The following is a 22,347-nucleotide window of genomic DNA, read 5'->3' as shown; positions in this document are numbered from 1 at the left end:
GCCTGGGGACAAACTGGGGCTCAGCTGCCTGGTGGCTGAGTGGGGCTCAGCTAGCTCCTCGCAGCTCCTGGGAGGGTGTATCCAAGTGGAAGGAACATGACCCAGGGGGACTGTCGGTGACAGGCTCTGTGGAGCCACATATGGGGACCTCAACTGGGTTGTAACTACTGAATCAGCCAGCCAGGCCACTCAGTCCACTAAGTACCATCAACTGAGGAAAAGAAAGAAGAGGCCGGGTGAGGTGGCTCACGCCTGTAATCCTAGCACTCTGGGAGGCTGAGGCGGGCAGATCGTTTGAGCTCAGGAGTTTGAGACCAGCCTGAGCAAGAGCGAGACCCTGTCTCTACTAAACATAGAAAGAAATTACACAGACAGCTAAAAATATATATAGAAAAATTAGCCAGGCATGGTGGTGCATGCCTGTAGTCCAAGCTACTCGGGAGGCTGAGGCAGGAGGATTGCCTGAGCCCAGGAGTCTGAGGTTGCTGTGAGCTAGGCTGACACCACGGCACTCTAGCCCGGGCAACAGAGTAAGACTCTGTCTCAAAAAAAAAAAAAAAGAAAGAAAGAAAGAAGAGATCCAGGTAAGGATTCTCACTGCTTCCTGACCAAGGTGCAAAGCTGGATTTGCCAACCTCTCCTCTCTTTTCCATTCTTTCAGTGAAATCCGGCCCAATGCCACTGTGCAGTGGGAAGAAGTGTGTCGGCCTTGGGTCTCTGGCCCTCGAAAGCTGATAGCCAGCATGACCAGTGACTCCCTGAGACATGTGTACGGCGAGCTGGACTTGCACATTCAAAGACGACCTTCCATGTAAATGCACAGAGGCTGAGGTGGACCCGGCTCTGGGCCTCTTGTGGTTGTGGCTAAGGAAACTCTAATGCAAACATAATCAGCTCTTGCTTTAACTTAGGTGTCAAGACCCAGACAGGACTGGAGAGGGCCCCGGAGTGCTGATGCCGAGTATTTCAAAGATACGCTTTTCAAAACCCAGGCTATTCAGCAAGGAAGTTAGTTTTTAATGGCTCTACCTTCCAAAGGATTCTAAGCATTAGCTTTAAGCTCTAATTAAGCTCTCATAGCACATAAGAGTAAAAGTCATCATTTATCATCATGAACGGCTGCAGCTCCAAGTATCAGAGGCCCCCTAGCAGGAGGATTTGATCTATACCTGAGACTTGTGATTCCCCACCCAGTCTTTTGGGGCAACACACTTTCTAAAAGGGAGGGAAGCAGTGATTTGGGCCCTAGAATTCTAATCCCCTTTCTTGGAATTGGGTTCTACCCTCATGTCAGAATATTTTTCCCAGGAGTTGAGAGCAGCATCATTTTTCTTCTTGGCATAGCCAGGGAAAGGTCTTTCATCTTGCACCTGAAGCCAGCCGACTGCCTGCCAAATTCCGCAGATTTACCTTGTGAGATGTGGCCCACATTAACAAATTGCATTTGTGGGAAACTTAATCACCTAAGAGGAGATAAGAAAGCAGGTGCAATACTCGGGTCTATTAAATAATGTAGTTTATGGTGTATTTTATAGAAGGTGTCACACTGTGGCCTGATCAGCAGGAAGCAATATCCCTAGTTTAACCCTTTCTGGGATGTGGTACTAGAAAGTAAAGAGACTGGTTTTGTACTGGAGGAGTGAGGAATTAGTCTCCTTAACTGGGGATTATATTTCACCTGTTTCTCTGGAATCTTCTCCTTTGCACGCTGATGCAGGCTCAGGCCCTTTTGTAGAGATAGAACAGGCCCCACAGGTTGCAGAAGCTGGCAGAGCTAGTGGCCAGACATGTGGAAGGACGGCAGCCACTGACTCTCTCCTGTCCGTCCCATCACCCATGTTGGGACCTCAGCTTGGAACTCAGGTGCTGAGAGGTCATATAGACTCAGCTTTGCAAGTAGCCAGTGAGAGTTCTGACCCAACGACAAAGGACACTGACATCTTTGTATTATGTTCCAAAGCACCAAAAGACAAGGCCGCATGGTATTTATTTGCAAGGCTGATTTATGGTCAGAATTTCCAACTGATGTGCCTAGTGTGTGATTTAGGTCAGCAGACTGTGATTCTTAGCAAAAAATGAACAGTGGGAAGCACACTAGGGGGAAAGCCAGAATAAAATACCGTGGTTTGTACAACTGTAATTCTAAACTTTTGACATAGTTCCTGAGCCTTCAACACTAACCTACGAGGATTAGCTGGTCCCCTGTACGGATACATCATACATAACTCCATTAAGTCATCTCCCAGCATTTGCCAAGCCTTCCAATACCCAATTTTAAAATGAAATGCATTTTTCTAGCCTGTTAAACTGGCTTAACTTAGTATATTCTTATTAATTAGAATGTAATAGAAGCTTAAAATAAAGTTAATCTGATTATATTTGCATATGCACAGATGTGAATGTTTTTAATTTTCAATACAAAACACTATTAACTAGAACTGCTTGAGAAATCACCCTCCTCCACAGTAGACAACCCACCCTGGATAGGAAGACAAGCATTTGTCCTGTAAAGAAAGTTACTCTAATTGGTGTTAACGTCACAGTTAGCTTTCTTCACCTCTCTCTCTCCATTTTATTAACCACATTCCCTGAAGGAGCAAGTTTCATATTTAGTTCAAAAACCAGCTTCCAGAAACTTCAAAATCTCTACAGATATTTTCTTATGAACCATCTCATGGTGAATTAGTGGGCAGCCAACACAGAGATCTATCATCATGAATGCCTGATACAGTTTTAGAACAAGGATGAAAAATATATGATGAATATCTATAGGAGATCCTATGTTCATGGCAGACATCACTGCACAATCACAGCTCAGATAGTGCCTCAGAGTCCTTCTCAACTCCCCGTAGCAACTACCAACTGATTTGGAGTTGGCACACATGATGAAACCTGTTTGTCACGCCTACATTAGAGCTAGCCCATCCTCTTTGATAGCTGGGATTCCACACCATGTAAGAATGCTGTGGCTCTAAGAATCAAGTTCTAGCAATGGTAGCAAGCAATGTGTCTCAGATAGCGGCAGACTATGAGCTCTGGTTTCTGCTTATGCTAGTCTTCAATGCTATTAAACAAATCCTTGTTTGTGTTTAGAGCTTCAATGACAAAAGAAGAGTAATAATACTTATATTTCCACAAGGTTCTTATGGGGAATATATCAAACAAACCTTAACAACATACACATAAGATGATAGATAGATAGTTGTGTTTTGTTCAGATAATTTCACCTCATCGACCTTGTGAAAGAAGTAAATATATTTATTTCCAACCTGTTGAGGAAGAACCCAGTAAAGCCTAGAGAGCCTTGTGTCACAGCAAACAAGCTGGGGTGGGAGTAGGGAGCGAAAACAAACTCTGGTTTCAGAATCACCACTTGCTCTTCTTGTCTCCTTGGGGTTTTAAGAATGCTGACATAAGACCAAATTTAAGACTCTTTGAACAGCTGCAGTATAAGAACAAATAAAAATATGTACCAATTCATATTAGGGATGTGGAGAGAAATGGTGTTTGTGCTAGACTCACTGGCATTGAAAGTCACAAAATCCCAGGTGAAAGGTCATTGTTTATGAATATCTACCCAATGTTGTTATAAGGTTAATAAATAGTTCAACCAACCCTAACCATCCATCCATTCACCTCTTCTTCCATCTGGCCATCCCCCTACCATTCAGCCTTCCATCATTTATCCATCCTCTATTCCAACCATCCATCCATGCGTGCATCCGTTATCATTCCAGAGCTAGGAATTCAAAGATGAAAATTCCATAGTCCCCACACAGAAAGAGTTCATAAGGCAGAGGAGATGCAAGATCTATAAACAGATAAAGAACTACACGATAGATACAATAATATAGGAATGCCCAGGGGACCCTGAGAATAAGACAAAAGGATGCCTGAAGAAGACTTCCCCGTGTCACCAGGAATAAAGAAACGTTTGGATTGAATCATGAAAAAAAGAATAGGAGGTAAGTAGGAGACCATTTAACAGAGAGGAGCTCATATAACAACCTGGAGAGAACATGAACCCAGCCCCCGTTGGCTTGGTATGTAGCGATAGAGAGTATCCAGTGTGGAGAGGCAGGGGGGGAAAGCAGGTGTGGGTTGAGTTGGAGCACTTCCTGGAGTGAGAATTTGTTCCTTCTGGGCCACATTGTGGAGTGGAGCTAACAGAGGCTGCTTGCCACAAACAGGATATGGAGCTATAATAAAAGCTACGGATGAGTCCAGGAGGACAGGGCCAAGCGAGCAGAGGGTGGTGTCAGATGACGGATGTGGCCGGGGCTGGGCTCTGGAATGGGCCCAAGTGGATCAGTGGGAGAGCTAGCATTTCGGGTGCTGTCCGTGTCAAACACTGATAGAAGTGTGGACAGACAAGTCCCCAGAAGCTCACACTGGGGCAGCCACATACTCACCCTGGGCAGGGACCACTCAAGACCCAGGATCTTGCCCCAGAGGTCATGCTCACTTCTGTACCCAAGGCAAAGTTCTCCGCCTCAGTGCCCTAGAGAACAGCTGCTTCTGGAGACACCTTCCCGCCTCGGGTCAAGTTTGTCTCTCTGCTCTCAGCACCTCCACTCGTTCAGACTCAGGAGCACCTGCCTTTCTATACAGGAATGAAAACAAGCCAAACGAACAAACAAGAGCTGTCTATAAGCAATCACCTTATAAAACAAACAAATAAATAGATGAGAAACAAAGCACCCCCGATGCACTAGGAAAAGGAACAAGGAAATTGTGCTCCCCTCAATTGCCAGGAATTATACTAAACATTTTCTAGCTCTAAAGACAATGGAAAGTTTTAAAAGATACTTGGTAAACTCGCTGCTGATACAGTTCATGAACGCTCATTAATTTTCACATTAGTCATTACTCTAGGACTTAAGTAATTATCTAAGCACTGTTTCATCAGCCCTGAAACTAACATCAGGGCTCCTAATGAGTATTCTCTATTAGTAAAAAGTGTGCACCTATACACGAAGAGGATTCTTTCCTCTTCTCTCTGGTGTGAGCAAATTTAGACAGTGAGTAGATACAACAAGAAAATTTTTTAAAAATACACTAAGATTTAGACTTTGTTACCTGAAGATGGCAGATTTAAATTACCATAAAATGATCATCACCCTTTCCGTCGAAAGAAGTGAGGTCTGCATTTCCTCTCTTCCTCTTGATTCTAGGCAGGGTCCATGACTGTTTTGATGGATACAATGTGACAGATCTATGCTGCCAGTTCTCAGGCCCAAGCTTTGGGAAACTGGCAGCTTCTACTTCTTATCTCTTGAAATCCTCTTCATAGAAGCCCCGAGCTTCTACGTAAAAGCTCAACTACTCTGAGACTGCCATTGTTGGAGAAGCCACATGGAGACACTCCAACCGCCCTAGCTGAGTTCAGCCTTCCAGCTACCTCCGCCAGGCACCAGACACACTTGTGAGTCCATCTGGGGCCCTCTAGACCAGTCCATCTGCTAGCTGAATACCACCAAGTGACTTCAACTGATGCCATTTAACAATCACCCTGCCCAGCCTTGTCCAAATTTCTGTCCCACCAAATCATGAGCTATGATTAAACAGTTGGTTATTAAAATTATTTTTTATTGATATATAATATTTATATACATTTAGGTGGTACAGGTGATATTTTGTTATACACACAGAATGTATAAAGATCAGGTCAGGGTATTTAGGGGTGCCCATTACCACTAGTATCTATCATTTCTGTGTGTGGAGAACATTTCAAGTCCTCACATCAGGCTACTTTGAAATGTACAATACGTTATTGTTAGACATCGTTTTGAGCCACTAGATTTGAGGTCATTTGTAATGCACCAAGGCATTACCAGAACACTTAGCCTTACAATCTCAGAAAAGAGAGCAATTTACTAATTAATGCTATTCTTTGCTTCAAGGAAATGCTCGTGTTTTTGAACTTCATCTTTTCCTTCTGAAGAATGTACACAATATGTAGTCTGTTGTCTCTCAGCAGCCTCCACCTACTTCAAGAGACCTACTGTGCTCGCCCAAGTGGAATCATTCACATATTGCCAGTTCCGTTCACTCCTGCTGTTAAACTGGTCTTCAGGGCCTTTCACCACCCTCATCTCCATCCGGGTGTGGTTAGATGGCTTTAGGGATAACATGAAGACGAGCGAGAGGGCCCAGTGATGAAGGATGACATTCCTCTTTCACAGAAACTTGGGAAATGGGCCTTCCCACCGAGAAGCACAGAGAGACAGTCAGATCCTCGACCACCCCATGAACCCAGCCCCCGCCCCCACGGGCTGAAGTACTTGGGAACAGCCAGGCTGGTCGTGAACTCCCAATCTGGTTTTTCTCCTTGGACATTCAAAAATGTCTTGATTTGTACACAGGTTTATACTGATTTAGTTCTATTGCATGAAACAGAACAAAGTAATTTATTTTCATGTTAGTTGTACCTAAACCTAAAGTTTGCAGCCACTAGAATAAGTAAACCCAATAATGGCCTAAAACCAGGAGTTTCTGGGTAAACATAAGTCAGAAACTAGCCACAGATGTAGGAAGTGTCACACTTTGGCACGATTTTGATGCCAGGGACCCCAAAACAGTCTTACCTTCTAGAAATGTGTCCTCAGCCCTCACTGGTAGTCACAACAGGCCAGCCATTCTCCTGTCCAGCCTCTGTCTTCAAGGGCCTTTCTGCCACGGCTGGGACCCCATGTCTTGTGCAGACCCTTTCATCACAGCACAGCCCGGACCCCACTGAAGGCCTGTGTCCAGGTGGTCTCCCAGGGCCCTGACGGACGTGCTGGGAGCGCAGCCCTCGAGCGCAGCCTCACGGCTCTCCTGTGCGTCACGCCGCACTCAGACAGGGAGGGAGCATGTGGCTTTCCATTCTATACCTTTTCCCTCAGAAGAAAGATGCTTAAACTTGGTAGAGGATGCCCTTGTATTATGAACCATAGCATTTAATGCAGATTTTGAATGTTTTCCTTACCATGGTGCCATTTTTATTCTTTTACTCTTAATGACGTTTTATCATTCACTTTTTCTTTACTATTTCTGGTGCTAGCCACTTATGGCTAATATTACCCATATTTCAAATTTGAATATTTACATCTTCCAAGGACTTTTAGGTGACAAGTACACACCCCACTGTGCATTCCCCTACCCAAATCATGCCCATTGAGGCTAAGCACCATGGTGTTGGCCTGCTGCTGCCACACTTGCTTCTTTGTACATTACTTTTATTGTAGACACAAGGTTGGGCTCATGAGTATTATTCTTTTGTCTTGGCTATAACTATGAATTCAAAAATTATGGCTCCAATAAAGGCATCTGCCTTTTATGCTGATCATTAAAAAGAAATGCTGGGTATCTTCAATAATATCCCAATTTGCTTTATTGAGTGTACAATGCTAAAAACTCATGTAGAACAACAAAGTATTATTACTGACACAAAGCTGAAAAATAGGTATAATACAATAAAACCTCTTTCTATAATGAAAAATAATAAGCTTCAGTGATATCTTCACTAGCAATGTTAACCAGAAAAAGAAGACCATTATCCGGGAAATTTAAGCTTAAAAAAAAGCCTGAGCTCACCTGAATAACCTAAATATTGGAAATATAATATAAAAGCATTCTACTTTAACCATGTCTTCTTTTTAATCCTAGTTATCTCCTGAAAGTCTAATTTAAGGATAAGCATAGTATCTCTGAGTGCTAACTAGTGTCTAGTATTTTGTTCTGTTAGTGCTCAATATGCATACAATAATAAAACATAATGAAGTACTGACTGTATCTTGCTCTTTAAAAATTAATACATCAGATAATTAGGTATCCGAAAGATTCTGTTGGCATACTTGGTCCTGTGCTAAATTGAGAAGCAGCAAAGAATCCTGATGCAATTGTGAAATAAAAGTCAGTCTTGGGCTCTGCTGGTGAAGTATAAATTGGTGCAACCCCTTTGGAAAACTATTGGGCATTATCTACTAAATCTGAACACTGTGAGCCAGTAATTGCACTCCTAGGTATATTTCCAACAGAAATATGCTGCAATGGGATTGTGACATATGCATACAGTTGAATAATATACAGTGATAAGAATTAAATATATATAAATAATAAAATAAACACCTTCAAAAATACAAAATGATATAAATTATAATATTATAATACAAAAAAGCTGAAGCCTAACATTGAGAGAAAGAAACCAGACATAAAAAAGTACCTGCTGTAACATGACTCTATCTAGAGTTCAAAAATAGGCAAAAATAATCTATAGGGCTAGAAATCAGGATGGTGATTCCCTTGGAAGAGAAAAAAGGACCATAAAGGGACACAAGAGAGCATCCGAGATACTGGCCATGTTGTGTTTCTTGATCTGGATGTTGTAAAACTTCATTGAAATATACATTTATGGTTGTGTTTATTATTTATTGCTGCTGGGACAAAGTACCCCAGAACTTAGCTGCTTCTCAGTTTTTGTGGGTCAGGAATCCAGGCGTGGCAGAGCTGGGTCCCCTGGCTCGAGGTTGCTCGCAAGGCTGCCAACAAGGTTAGCCAGAGCTGAGGTCTCATCTGAAGGACGGGCTGGTGATGGTCTGCTTTTGAGCTCGTTTGTGGGTTCCTCCTGATCTAGGTGCATCTAGGCCTCAGCTCCTTGCTGGCTGTTGGCTGGAGGCTCCCACAGTTCCTTGTCATGCAGGTCTCTCCTCAGGGAAGCTCACAGCTGACATCTGGCTTCCACCACAGTGAGAAAACAAAAGAGCAAGAGAGGGCAAGCATGGCAGAAGCCAGAATCTTTTTGTAAACTAATCTCAGAATGGCATCCCATCATTTTCGTCACTTTCTATTGAGAGTGAGTCACTGAGTCCAGCCCATGGTCAAGGGGAAGGAATTACACAGGAGTATATCAGGAGACAGGGATCACTGGCGGCCAGCTTCGTTATACCTCAGTAACAGCGAGGGGAAAAATTATTCTTAGTCTCACCAAGTGGAAGTCACAGGGTCTGGCTGCACAAGTGTTTTGGTTGCATAGTGTCTATCTTCCCTGGCTTAAGAAGCAGTCCATGAATACTTATTGAGTTCTAATTCATTTTCTAGGGGATTTTTCCTCCATGAAATAAGACACCAAGCTTCAGGATTTACTTCTTAACAAAGCACCATGTGATCAGACGCGCATGAGCCGCAAGTGCTGTAGACAGAAAGGCGATGCCGGGATGCCAGGGAGGGGGGCTCGGCGGTTCTCACTTCAGTACACACGACAGACATAGCTTGGAAAAAGACCTGCAAAACTACCACTCGTCACTATTAATGTTTGGGCCACCTCAATTGGGATTTGCTTCATTGTACATAAAAACAAGAAAATGCAGCAGAGAATGTATGGCAGACCATATGCTCACACATGGGGAACAAGACCCTTTGAGCTGAAAGCTGATTATCTCTTTCATCCCTGTTGTGCCTTGGCATAGCTTCCCTGACAATCTCTACCAAATGTTGAAAGATGTTGTAGTGTCTGCCTGACCCAACACAATGATTTCCTTTCCCAAAAATGTCTAACGACCCCAAATGGCTAGAATAGAGCCCATTTAGGCAAGCATCACGTTTCAGTATAGAAAAGGGGCTCCGTTGTTCTGGCGCACACAATGCCATGCACCTAGTGCAGAATGAGCATTTGCTGAATGAATGAATCATCCTCATGGCCACACAATAGAGTGGGGAAGGAGTGGTCCTCTCCCTGTGCTTCACAGTTCAGGCTGCTCCTGTCATCTTGGTTACTCCTGTTCAAGTATTGCTGCCACCAAAATCCTAAAGCCCTTTGTCTTCAGGAAGTTTATTTCCTTCTTCACCATTCTACCTTCTAGAGGTGACCCAAGAATCAAAACCGAGTCAAGACAGGATGAGAACCAGAACTTCACTACTGAACATAGCTTGTTTGAATATATCCCACTGTCTATCTGCTCCCCCTAGAAATGAAACATCCTGAATCATCCTAAGCTGAATTCTCCTAACCAAGTTTTCCCAACAACCTACCTCCCATTTTCCCATACATAAGGCAATAATCATAAAACCAAAACCAGCCCTTTTCTCCCCCATACTGCTGCCAAAGTAGCTTTAAACAGAAACTCTCCAGAAAACACTCAGTCACTCGGAGCTCCTTTTGTTGCTGGGATTGGGGTTCAGGATGGAGCTGGTTTAGGAAATTTAGAGATGAAGATACAGAAAAAGAGAGAAGTCAATTTTCATTTTCTATCTCAATACCAGGCCCCATGTGCTGACCTCATGGCCACCCCATCAACACTCTGAGCTGAAACAGTCACTGTGTCACTCAGTCTTTCCTGTGGCCGAGACGGCTGTTGTGCGTTGTGTTTGCAGTATGTGTCCATAAACAATCATTTTGTTTCCTAACCCAGGTAAGAATTTAACACACAACTTGAGCCTCATCAGTTTACACTTCTAGCTGACTGTCTTTACTAGGTAAAGACAACGTGCCCTTGGAGTGCCAATAACGAAAGACGGTGGAAGTAACAAAAAGAGACAGACTTCCCTGTTTATTAGCTGGATTCACAGACTTTTTCCATGATACTTGAGGCCTGGTTTTTAATGACAGTTGCCTTCCAATTAACAACCACAGGATGTTGGTAAAAGTAGGGAAAATAAAGGTCTGGAAGCAAAGAAATATTGAGGACTTGGCAGCTAAAAATAATCCAGGCTCCGAAACTTACTGTTGATTACATCAGTTGCTTGGAGGAGGCTGAATTTTCAAGAAGCACTGCCTTTGTGTTGGAAGCATGAATGCATAGGAAAACATGGGGTACTGTGTGTTGCATACACCCATTCCTAGCTAAGCACCATCCAGAATGTGGACAAGCTTCGAGACAGCCAGGAGTGAGAAGACAGAGAAGACAAGGCTGGGAGGAAATGCTGCCAGGAGCAAGACAGGTGAAGGATGTGTAATGAGGCGGAGGCTCCTCCTGCATCCAAGTTGGCTGAGAGAGGAGCCCCTCCTTTAAACATGGGAAGTGTCAGGACCCTGGCTAGGAAAGGTGGGTCAGAATGACCAGAAGAATGAAGGGCCTGGGCCCAACAAAGGACACGATGCAATAGAGAGAAAGGGCATTGGAATAGGAGAAGTACCCAAGGGTCCCCTGCTTTACAGCTCTGCATTCAGTTCATATTACTCCACCTTTTTTCTTTCCTCTGGAAGAAACACTTAAAACCAATTAGCAGGTTCTTTGGCGTTGGTCCTTTGGGAACACGTTTTTCTTGCCTTCTCCACCAGGAGGCAGTGAAGAGTCTCCTGCCAGGCCCTGCTGAGTGAGGCTCTTCCCTGACGATTCAGCCCACACAGCCCATAACCCTACTGAAGGTCAGAGAAAATTGGGATTGTCTCTTCTGCAAAGAATAAAGCATTAAGGGCTGATGACATAATTACCCCTTTCTGTGCCCTTCATCTTCGCAGAGCACAGGAAATACCAGCCCTGCACGGAAACAGTGCATGTTCAGATTTCATTTTTGAATCTCTTTGCCTCCCCGGAAGTAGTTCTCTGGGAAAGCGAAAGCCTGTAATTCCAGATACGCAGACATCTCATTTCGGATGAAACATGGATGTCTATTATTTCTAAATTCTTAGGGCTTTAAATCTGTAAGAACTATGGTCTCAGGGAAATCTGAATTAAAAGAATTGATGACATAAAAAGAGAAAATTTCTTGTTTCTGCAAAGACTAGCACTGATACCATCTCCCTATATATTAGATGCATTGTCACTAAGTCCTAGGAAAGGGGGGGGGATGGGCTGAGGGACTGGGAACTGGTTAGGGGGCCTGTCCACAGACAAACTGGCCTGGCACTCCATGCTGTCTCCTCTCAGACTCCTCGGATGTGCGGTAGCTTTCTCCCCTGCCTTCGCCTGGCCCTCGGAGAGGCTCCCAGAATCTTCACCGGCCCTGCACATCTCCTCTCCATTTTGGCTCATTCACATGTGCCTGTGGAAAATGTTAGATTTCACACTTCCAGGAAAGGACAGTGACAGCAGATGTACTGCCTGGCTTTGGCTAATCCCTACATGGACCCAAATTAAAATCTGGGCAGCGCTGAGCACAAAAACAATATCAACTATGGAGCTCACCAAAAGGATTCTAGATTTGGATAGTAAGAAAGCTTAAGATAAAGACAACAGCCTTTCTCTTTAAAGATGCAGTCACTCTTAGCAGGATCTATTTTCACTGAATTTCAGGACAATTTTCTTTTAATTCTATTACATTTAAGTCTCTTTCTTATATATGAAAAGAAAGGAAAGAAAAGGAAAAGATGAATGAAAAGCAATTTCAAAGTTAAATGACAGAGATCTACTTTTTCATGATCCATCTCTTGATGACCTAGGTAGTCTACTCTATGAACCAACAATGATGATTTTATTACATGTTAGTTATTGGAAGGCGGGATCATTTTAGTCTTAAAATGCCAACTCATTATCTATGCTTCAGTCAGTATTCACATCAAGAAAATAGCCATTAGACTAAGGTTTACAAATTCAAGGTTATACTTCCTGATTTTGTAAAATAAATTATTTTTCATATTGGATCACCTAAACCAGGCTTAATTAACCATTTTGTAAGGCCATCCAGGTAAGATTAGCTAATCCACATAATATGTCTAACTTCTGTTTTTTCATACCATCTATGTAATGCTTTACATGTAGTAAGTTCTCAACTAAGTAGAATTTAATTTCATTTTCAATTATTGGAAATATTCATAATCCATATGAAAAAAACTCCTTAAACTCTCCTCCTTTACACTAAACTAAAATCATGCCTGTTCATTTTTTACTATTGCTTTGCAGTTTTCCCAAAGGGCATGGACTTATTGAGAATGAAAACTATTTAAGGTCAGATTCTCAAGGTGTCACAAAATGACAGGGCCCAGGAATGTAAAATGAGGGTCAAAGGCTCTGCAAAGTTCCAATGTCTCTGCAGTGACAGAGACCCCACTGCAGCCACTGCCCATGAAGATGAACCATGGAGCTAACAGGCTCATGCTCCAGGGCCTGTCACGTGCACAGTCCACTTCCAAAGCCCCGGAGGGGTCCTGACATTGTTTTCACATGGTCATAAATATTTGTAAAATTTGTAAAAGGAAGATATTTTAACCATAATCAGTTAAACTATCAGTTTTTCCCCAGCCCACTTCCCTTTGCATCAGGTGGCGTTAGACTATCCACAGGCATTTTGGGGTCCAGATAAGGGAAGGATGAATTAGGAATAGATTCACTTAGTGTTTAGCTGAGTACACTAACACGGTTCATCACCCCTCTGGTATGTAGTGAGGTTACTGCTGGCAGTCTCAACCTAAGAATAATGTCCGGGAATACTGCCAGCTCTTACTGGAAATGGTGCGGGGCCAGTGATCCACCATGGTACATGTGAATGTGACCTGCACTGCCCAGCACTGGACATATATGGGAGAAACAAGGTTCAAAACGTAGAGAGCTGGAAGCTAGTCTGTGTAAACTTGTAAATAAGGATTCAGCTCTTACCAATACCAAGTCAAAATGAAAGAACTCTGTTGTCAGATAAACACTAAATAATATAGCATATGTAGTTTTAAACACACCCAGTGACTGTTTTTTATGGAAATAATGTAGAATACAATTATGAAAACTCTTGTGTTTAAGCACATAAGCAATTACATCAGCATGTGAACTTGTACATTTTATGCATTCCAAAATATCAGATCATATCTTAGCAGTTTGATGTGCCTAATCCAAATAAAGTCTGGTAGTTCCAGATGAAACATCATGAAACTTCCCACTGGTGCAGTGAAACAGGCTAAAGAACCAAGCATTCCAGTGACAAACTCCTACACATATTCATCAATCTGTCAAATGTGTGATGTGATAATAATTTGATTACACAATTATACAACTAAGCATAACAATAGTAATTTTAAAATGCATTTGAGTTGCTCTTGCTCATGCCTTAATACCAGGTAAATTTTGAGATATTTTCAAAATCCTAGATCATACTAAAATTCAAATGTGATTCAAAGGAAGAATCCTAGTAGGAGCCAAATTAAACTAGAAGAAAAAAGACTTGTAGAAGTTTCAAAATATAAAAACATCCTTCATACAGGATGAGGAGGGGTTTTTAGAAGAGAGTGATGTTAGCCTAGCACAGATCATTGGAGCCAGAACAAGATGATGAAGGTGCCCTTGTAACAGGAGGGGGTCAACACCAGCAAGCTGGGCACAGGCCAGTGGAACCCATGCTGAGTGGGGAGGGTGGCATGACTGGGGTGTGCAAGCCCCAGGACAAATGAGAAAGGCATCCCCCTGGGACAACGTGGTGGTGGCAGCCCAGGGCAGCATAATTGAGCCCAAGCTAGGTGAGGAGACTGTCTTTGTGGTGGGGACAAGAGTGGATGGGGGCCAGTGCTGGTGACAGGAGACTGGCAAGTAAATATATTGCAGATAGTTACAAATAGGAAAAGAGAAAAAACGAAAATGACCTCATATTGAATTGGAATTGGAAGTATTGATGTAAACTCAAAGTTTTCCACATATCAATAGATAAATATAGAAATAAGTATAAATACGTGTATTTATCTACATACATACATCCCTAACTCCCTCATTCTGTCCACTTTTATTGACATCCGGTAGCTGTGAGCACAGCTGTTGCATGCATTGTGGTTTCTAAATACCATTTCCCAGAAGAGAAAAAAAAAAGAAACAGGACACTTTGGATAAAAGGCTAATTCCAGGGCTGGGGAAGGGAAAATACAAGATGAGCCTGGATTATTTTATGGGAAAGTGAGAAAGTACTCAAAGAATGGCAGGGATATGTGAAAAGAACACAGAAGCCAGCTTGGGGGGACAAGCAGAGACTAACCCTGGCACAGTTTAGCATCTAATAATAATAGCAAGAGATTATAACCCCTTGAGTAAGCCAGGAATCCTTGACACTACACATACATACACATACATGCAAATAGATAGTGTTTGCCTTACACCAACTAATGAATGTAGAAGAAATAATTGAATTATAAAATAACCATTTAGCAACCATCATCATAAGTAATTTAGTAAAGAAACACCAATGAATACCAAAACCAGGATGTGAAAGTTTGATGACAAATGGATATTTAAATAGTATCCAAAAATTTTCCCACAAAACATGTATTAATTACAGAAGGAATAAAAGTAACTTAACAGTGGAGAAACCAGGCAGACATCACCTTAATCAAATGGTCAAAATTCATAGCACTAATAATGAGACAAATCAAAATCACATGTCACCTAACATAATATAATAAGAAAAAAACAACACTCCTGTGATATTCCTGCCACAGAGGCTTACCTTGAACAGAATCATAAAGAAATATCGGGAAAACCTAAATTAAGAAACACTTTACAAATGTGCACATAGGTGATGATCAGGGAAACCAATTTGCTGGTGAGTACATGTGGTGCTTATTTTTCCATTCTTGGGATACTTCACTTAGTAGAATGGGTTCCAACTCTCTCCAGGAGAACAAAAGGGATTCTATATCACCTTTATTTCTTATGGCTGAGTAATACTCCATGGTATACATATACCATAATTTACTAATCCATTCATGAACTGATGGGCATTTGGGTTGTTTCCACATCTTTGCAATTGTGAATTGTGCTGCTATAAACATTCCTAAGTGCACATTTGGGAATGACACCAATTGGGTATCAGACCGAGGTGGGGGGTGGGGGGAGGGGATGGGTGTATACCTACATGATGAGTGCGATGCGCACTGTCTGGAGAATGGACACGCTTGAATGCTCTGACTCAGGGGGATGGGGGGTGGGGGGAGGGAATAGGTGTATGCCCACATGATGAGTGCAATGTGCACTGTCTGGGGAATGGACACGCTTGAAGCTCTGACTTGGGGGGATGGGCGGTACATGGGCAATATATATAACCTGAACTTTTGTACCCCCATAATAAGCTGAAATAAAAAAAAAGAGAGAGAGATTCATGATATGGGGGCTCATGATCAGGGTACTTGCCTTGGAATGTTGTAATGGTGAGTTTTGGGGAATCTCAGAGGCAAATGGCTGGTACAAATAAGATAAAATACTTATAGATGATGCACTGGCATGATAAATAAGTTTATGGGAATGAACAGTTGAAAGATAAAAGCAATATACTTAAAAAATATGGTTATAGTCATTTATGTGAATTTCTTTCCTTTTATGCCTAAACTCCATATGACACAGTAACAATTATGCATGGCAATAAATGTGTGTAAACTTAAAAAAAAAAAAAGAAACACTTTACAAAATAGCTATCTTGTAATCTTCGAAAGCATCAAGATTATGAAAGCCCAGGAGAGACTGAGGAACTATTCCAGGTTAAAAGACTCTAAAGACATTGTCATTCTGCCACACAGAACACTGCTGGGACCACTGTTGAGATGTGAATGGGGCCTACAGATTTGATGGTATTGATATATCACTATCAATTTTCTGATATTGATGGTTCTGTTGTAGTTATGTAGATGAACACTTTTGTTTGAAGGAAATGTTCTCTAAGTATTCAGGCAGTGAGAGGGGATCATGTCAGCAATTTATGCTGAAATAGTTATGGGTAAAAGGTTTTTGCATGGAACTTTCAGCTTTTCTTTAAGTTTGAAGTTATGTCAAAATGAAAAGAAAAATATCAAAAGAAGAAGAAAAATGTCAAAACTTGTTTTATGTTATTATAATGGAAACTAAAACCTATGATAGTCAATATTAGAAATATAATGAAATGAATCAGGATAGTCAAGAAAATATAGACAATAAAAATGACAACAGAAGAAATAAAGAAGATTATGAGAACTGGTACACTCCAGACCAGGAAACAAAAATTTAAAAATTAAGATAAATAAGAAGCAAGAAAAAACATGAAAGTAACAGTTAATAATTCACACAATTGTGCAGTCAACAAAGCATGCATGAAACTCAATAGAAGTTTCATTTGATGAATTTGTTGATTTCAATTTGTACTGTGATCTTTCCTCATGACTTACTATAATAAGAAATAGTGCCATGGAGGCTCTATTACAGGCTATATTACAGGCTCATACCTGTAATCCCAGCACTTTGGGAGGCCTAGTTAGGAAGATTTCTTGAGTTCAAGACCAGTTCAAAATAGCGAGACCCTGTCTCTACAAAAAATAAAAGAATAATTAGCCAGGCATGGTGGTGCAAGCCTGTAGTCCTAGCTTCTCAGGAAGAGCGCTTGAGCCCAGGAGTCCAGGCTGCAATGAGCAATGAATGATTGCACCACTGCACTTCAGCCTGGGCAACAGAGCAAGCCCCTGTTTCTACAAAAAGAAAGGAAGAAAAGAAAGGAAGAATGGGAGAAAGAGAAAGAGAAAGAAAAGAAAAAAGGAAAGGAAAGGAAAAGAAAAGAAAAAAAGGAAAGGAAAGGAAAGAGAAAAGAAAAAAGAAAAGAAACAAAGAAAAGAAGAGAAAAGAAAAGAAAAAATGAAAGAAAAGAAAAGAAAAAGAATTCCTTTCAACAATCTTTAGTAAAAGATAGTTTTTTAAAATCGTGGTCCCAAAAATGTTTACAGAGAATCGGTCAGAATAGACAGTGAATTTTAAAAAGATTTTTCTCAGTCAGCTATTTTAGTAATAAAAGTTAAATTTTTAAACTATTATGAGATCTTGGCTAGCGTATTATAAAACTAAAGATTTTGTTATTGTTTTGTCATTATTTCATTCACTTTGTTGGTGAACTGCTTTTAGCGAGGCAAATATTACTTACATCACATGAATTTTTCAGACAGGACAAATATATTAAAATATCTCAAAAGTCACATTCTGCAGAGTACAACAAGCATCTATTTACTGGGATTACATTTAAATAAAATAAAAATGCACAGAACCAACATCTTAAAGAACAGAAAAGAAAGAACATCACTTTGAGGTGCTTTAAGTATAGTTGCACTTACTACATTTTTTATGTGAAAGAGGTTTGCTCCTGCATAGCCCATGCTGAAAAATACCATTCTTCAAATGACAAAAATATGATTGAAATTGCCAAGCTAATTGCTAAAAATTATCCACTTTTCCTGACCACTTAAAAGGATATAAATAAGAAAAAACAAAGTGACTAATTGATCCAAAATGTTTTGCAAAGAATTAATTGAAATAATGAGGAAATGTGTACAAAACTAAGTCAAACTAACATTACGCTATTATTGTAGAGTCTACAATACATGTGAGAAATGCTGATCATTTGGGGATTATTCCGTGTACATATTCTAATGTAATATCCCATAAATGATCTATAGTATTTTTCCAAGTGAAAATCATGTATCGGTGAATTTATTAAACAAGCTGAAACAAGATCTGGAGGATTATAATTTGCCACTGAACATTTGTGTTCTGTCAGCTAACAATGAAGCTGTCACAAATGGTGAGAACAAAGGACTCCAAGTTCTTTTTCAAAAACATTAGTATGGTACTTCAACTTGTAATCATGACCGAGCAATGGTATGAGACTAGTTCTTAATCTAAATGAAATGTAAGACACAAGTGTTTCAAGATGTGGACTATCAACAGTGCAGAATGGTGATGCGTGAAAGGGAAAAGCAAAATAAGTCTTGTTATATCTCCAGCTTTCTGTCTGGACATTCTTTTCAGGTCATAGGAAGTGCAGGAAAGTTCAGCCCAAATAAAACGCAGCAGTTCTGCTGAGCTCCAAGGATACAGAGATCCAAATTCAGGGCTACTGAAGTGTCAACAGTTTTTGCAGAACAGGGTACGACATTGAAGAGAGGTGTGAAGAGAAGGGGCTCCAGAGATCAGCAGAAGGCTCCTCACGATGTCTTGCTTAAATGGGAAGCTGTGTATGCACAGGGTGAGATTCTAAAAGGTCAAGCGAAGAACAACTACCAGGAAAAGAAGAACTACTAAGCCCTGTAACCTGAACAATTACCAGAGCTCACCAAGGGCTAAGAAATAGTTTAAAACCAATAGCTCTCAGGAGAGATCCCAGAAAGGCCATGCCTTAGAAATAGAGCTAATCCAGTCCTGAAATAGAGGCTACTCTTGGCTCACCCTAACAACACTTCAAAACTAGGCTCAGAAGGATCAAGTTAGTGCTCACTTGATCATTATTATTTGTCCTCCAAGGACAAATACTAACACTCCATTAACTCACACAGCATACTTCAGACACTCAAAAATACAGTAGCTATAATAATGTAGCATCAGCACACAATTAAATTCACTAGCCATAGAAAGTAGCAGGAAAATGTGACTCATAACCAGGAGAAAAATTGGTCAATATAAACAAACCCAGAAATGACAGAGATGGTAGAATTAAAAGACAAGAACATTATAAGAGCTACTATAAACATGGGCAAGGATTTTTAAGAAAGCATCTACATAATAATGGAAATAGGGGATGTTAATAGAGAATTAGAAAATATAAAACAACTAAATGGAAATTCTACAACAAAAAGGCATATTTAAAATGAAAAAATTCACTGAATGTGTTTAACAGCAGGTTAGACAATTGAAGACAGGGCAATAAAAACTATTCAATGGAAGTACACAAAAAAATGTCCTAAAAAATGAATATAACCTCAATAACATATAAAACAATATCAAGTGGTCTAAAAGATATATTAATATAATCAGAGTACCAGGGGAAAAAAAGGAGAGAGAGAGAACAGAAAATGTGTTTGAAATAATAATGCTTAAAATTTTTTAGTATTTGGTGAAAAAGCCCTATGGGCTTATTCAAGCAGTTTAACAAACCCCAAGTAGGATAAACAAACAAATCCACACCAAAGCACATTATAATCAAAGAGCAGAAAACCAGTGGTAGATAATAAAATGTTAAAAGCAGCCAAAGAGAAAAGGCATACTACATACAGGGAATAACAGTAAGAATTACTATTGACTACTCAGCAGAAATAATGCAAAAAAGAAAACAATACAAGGACATATTTAAGGTGCCAAAGGGTCAAGTAAAAACCATCAATCTAGAATTCTATCTCCAGACATTTCTTTCAAAATACTAGAAAAAACAAAGATATCTTCCAGAGAAACAAAGGCTGAGAAAATGTGTTCCTACCAGACCTTCACTACAAGAAATGTTTTCTTAAAAAAAAAAAGTTCTTTAAGCTGAAGGAAAATGATAACAGATGGAAACTTGGCTCTACATGGAGGAATGAAGAGCACCAGTAATGAGTAATTACAGAAGTTATTTTCTCATTTACTAATTTATTTAAAAGATAATTAACTGGTTAAAGCAAAAATAATAGGCCGGGCGTGGTGGCTCACGCCTGTAATCCTAGCACTCTGGGAGGCCGAGGCGGGTGGATGGCTCGAGGTCAGGAGTTCGAGACCAGCCTGAGCAAGAGCAAGACCCCGTCTCTACTAAAAATAGAAACAAATTAGCTGGCCAACTAAAAAATATATAGAAAAAATTAGCCAGGCATGGTGGCGCATGCCTGTAGTCCCAGCTACTCGGGAGGCTGCGGCAGTAGGATCGCTTAAGCCCAGGAGTTTGAGGTTGCTGTGAGCTAGGTTGATGCCACGGCACTCACTCTAGCCAGGGCAACAAAGTGACACTCTGTCTCAAAAAAAAAAAAGCAAAAATAATAACAGTGCACTGTAGAATTTATAACATGTGGAAGTAAAATTGTATAGCAACAATAGCAGAAAGGATGAAAAGAAGAAAAATAAAAGCACAATGTTATAATATTCTTATATTATAAGTGAAGTAGTACAATATTATTTGCAACTAAACTGTAAAAGTTAAGCCCAAATGTTAATAACCCTAATTTGTTAAAACCTTAATCTGAGATGGGGAAAAGAAAAATGAATAGCAAGATGGTAGTCTTATATCCAACTATACAAAAATGTAAATGGACCAAACACTCCAATTAAAAGACAGAGATTTGCAGAATGGATAATAAATGAAGGCCCAATTATGTGCTGTTTACAAGAAATACACCATACTATAAGGACACAGATATAGTAAAAATAAAAAGATGAAAAAACTATAAATAATATGAACACTAATCATAAAAATATTGGAATGACTATGTTAATATAAGATAAAGTAAACAGAAAGACAAGGCATGTTATCAGAGATTAAATGGTGGATAATACATAATATAAGTGTCAATACATCAGGGAAACAATAGTCTTAAATATGTATGATTTAATACATTCATTAAAAACACATGAAGCAAAAATGGATAGAACTGAAAGAAGAAATAGACAAATCCACATTATATTTGGGGATGTCAACACAGCTCTTTTATTAATTTAAAGAACATGTAGACAAAAAAATCAACAAAGATAAAGAAAAATTGACCAACACTATCAACCAACTTGACTTAATTAACATTTAGAGACCATCACAACCAACAGAAGTAGAATTTGCATTATTTTCAAGTATTTATGGATCATTAACCAAGATATACCATATTCTGGACCACAAAACCAGTCTCAATAAATTTAAAATAATGGACATAACATAAAGTATATTTTCTGCTCACAATGGAATCAAATTAGAAATCAATAATAAATGGTATCAGGAGATGCCTCAAATACTTAGAAATCAAACAGTGCTTCTCTAAAGAACCCCAGGGTAAAAGAAGAAATTAAAAGTTAGAAAATATTTCAAACTTCATGATAATGAAAACACTACACACCAGAACTTATGGAATATAGCTTTAAAAAGTGCTTAGAGAAATTATATAGCTCTTAATATTTTATTAGAAAATAAAAGGGCTTAAAATTAATTACCTAAACTTCAACTTTACTATGCTAGAAAAAAGAGTAAACTTAACATAAGTGGAAGAAAGGAAACAATAAAGATTTTTAAAAAGAAACTATTTAAATAGAAAATAGACAATTTTTAAAAATCAATAAGACCAAATGATGGTTCTAAGAAAATATTAATAAAATAGAAAAATCCTCAGGTAGATTGGTCAAGGAAAAAGGAGAGAAGGCACACATTGTTGACAACAGAAATGAGACATTGCTATAGATCCTACTGATATTAAAAGGATAAGGAATAGTGACTTTATGACAATAAATTCAATAACTTAGGTGAAATGGACAAACACATTGAAAGACACAAATTATCAAAATTGACTCAAGAAGAAACAGAAAATCTGAATCACCCTATATCATCTCAAGAAATTTAATTTGTAAGTAAAAGCCTTCCCACCACACACACACACACACACACACACACACACACACATACACACACACAAAAATCCAATCCAGTTGACTTCACTGATGAATTTTATAACACATTCACAAATTCTACACAAACTTAGAAAATAGAAGGAAAGGGAACCCTTCTCAACTT

General features: G+C 39.9%; 1 protein-coding gene and 1 long non-coding RNA gene across 3 annotated transcripts in view; one reads left to right on the top strand and one right to left on the bottom strand.

The window, feature by feature from the left end:
- Positions 1-2,386, top strand: part of F13A1 (coagulation factor XIII A chain) — a 155,736-nt gene extending 153,350 nt beyond the window's left edge. For both annotated transcript variants that reach the window (XM_045551634.1, XM_045551635.1), the window contains one exon: positions 662-2,386. In XM_045551634.1, coding sequence (XP_045407590.1) covers positions 662-815 — 154 coding nt within the window. In that variant the 3' untranslated portion in view covers positions 816-2,386. The remainder of the gene's footprint in view (positions 1-661) is intronic.
- The window catches only part of LOC123638201, an 83,175-nt gene that overhangs the window by 9,455 nt on the left and 51,373 nt on the right, over positions 1-22,347 (bottom strand). The gene's annotated exons all lie outside the window — the stretch shown is intronic.

The sequence above is a fragment of the Lemur catta genome, chromosome 5 (assembly GCF_020740605.2).
Source record: "Lemur catta isolate mLemCat1 chromosome 5, mLemCat1.pri, whole genome shotgun sequence".
NCBI lineage: Eukaryota > Metazoa > Chordata > Mammalia > Primates > Lemuridae > Lemur > Lemur catta.
Note: the sequence above shows the minus strand (reverse complement) of the source record. Positions and strands in the feature narration are given on the sequence as shown.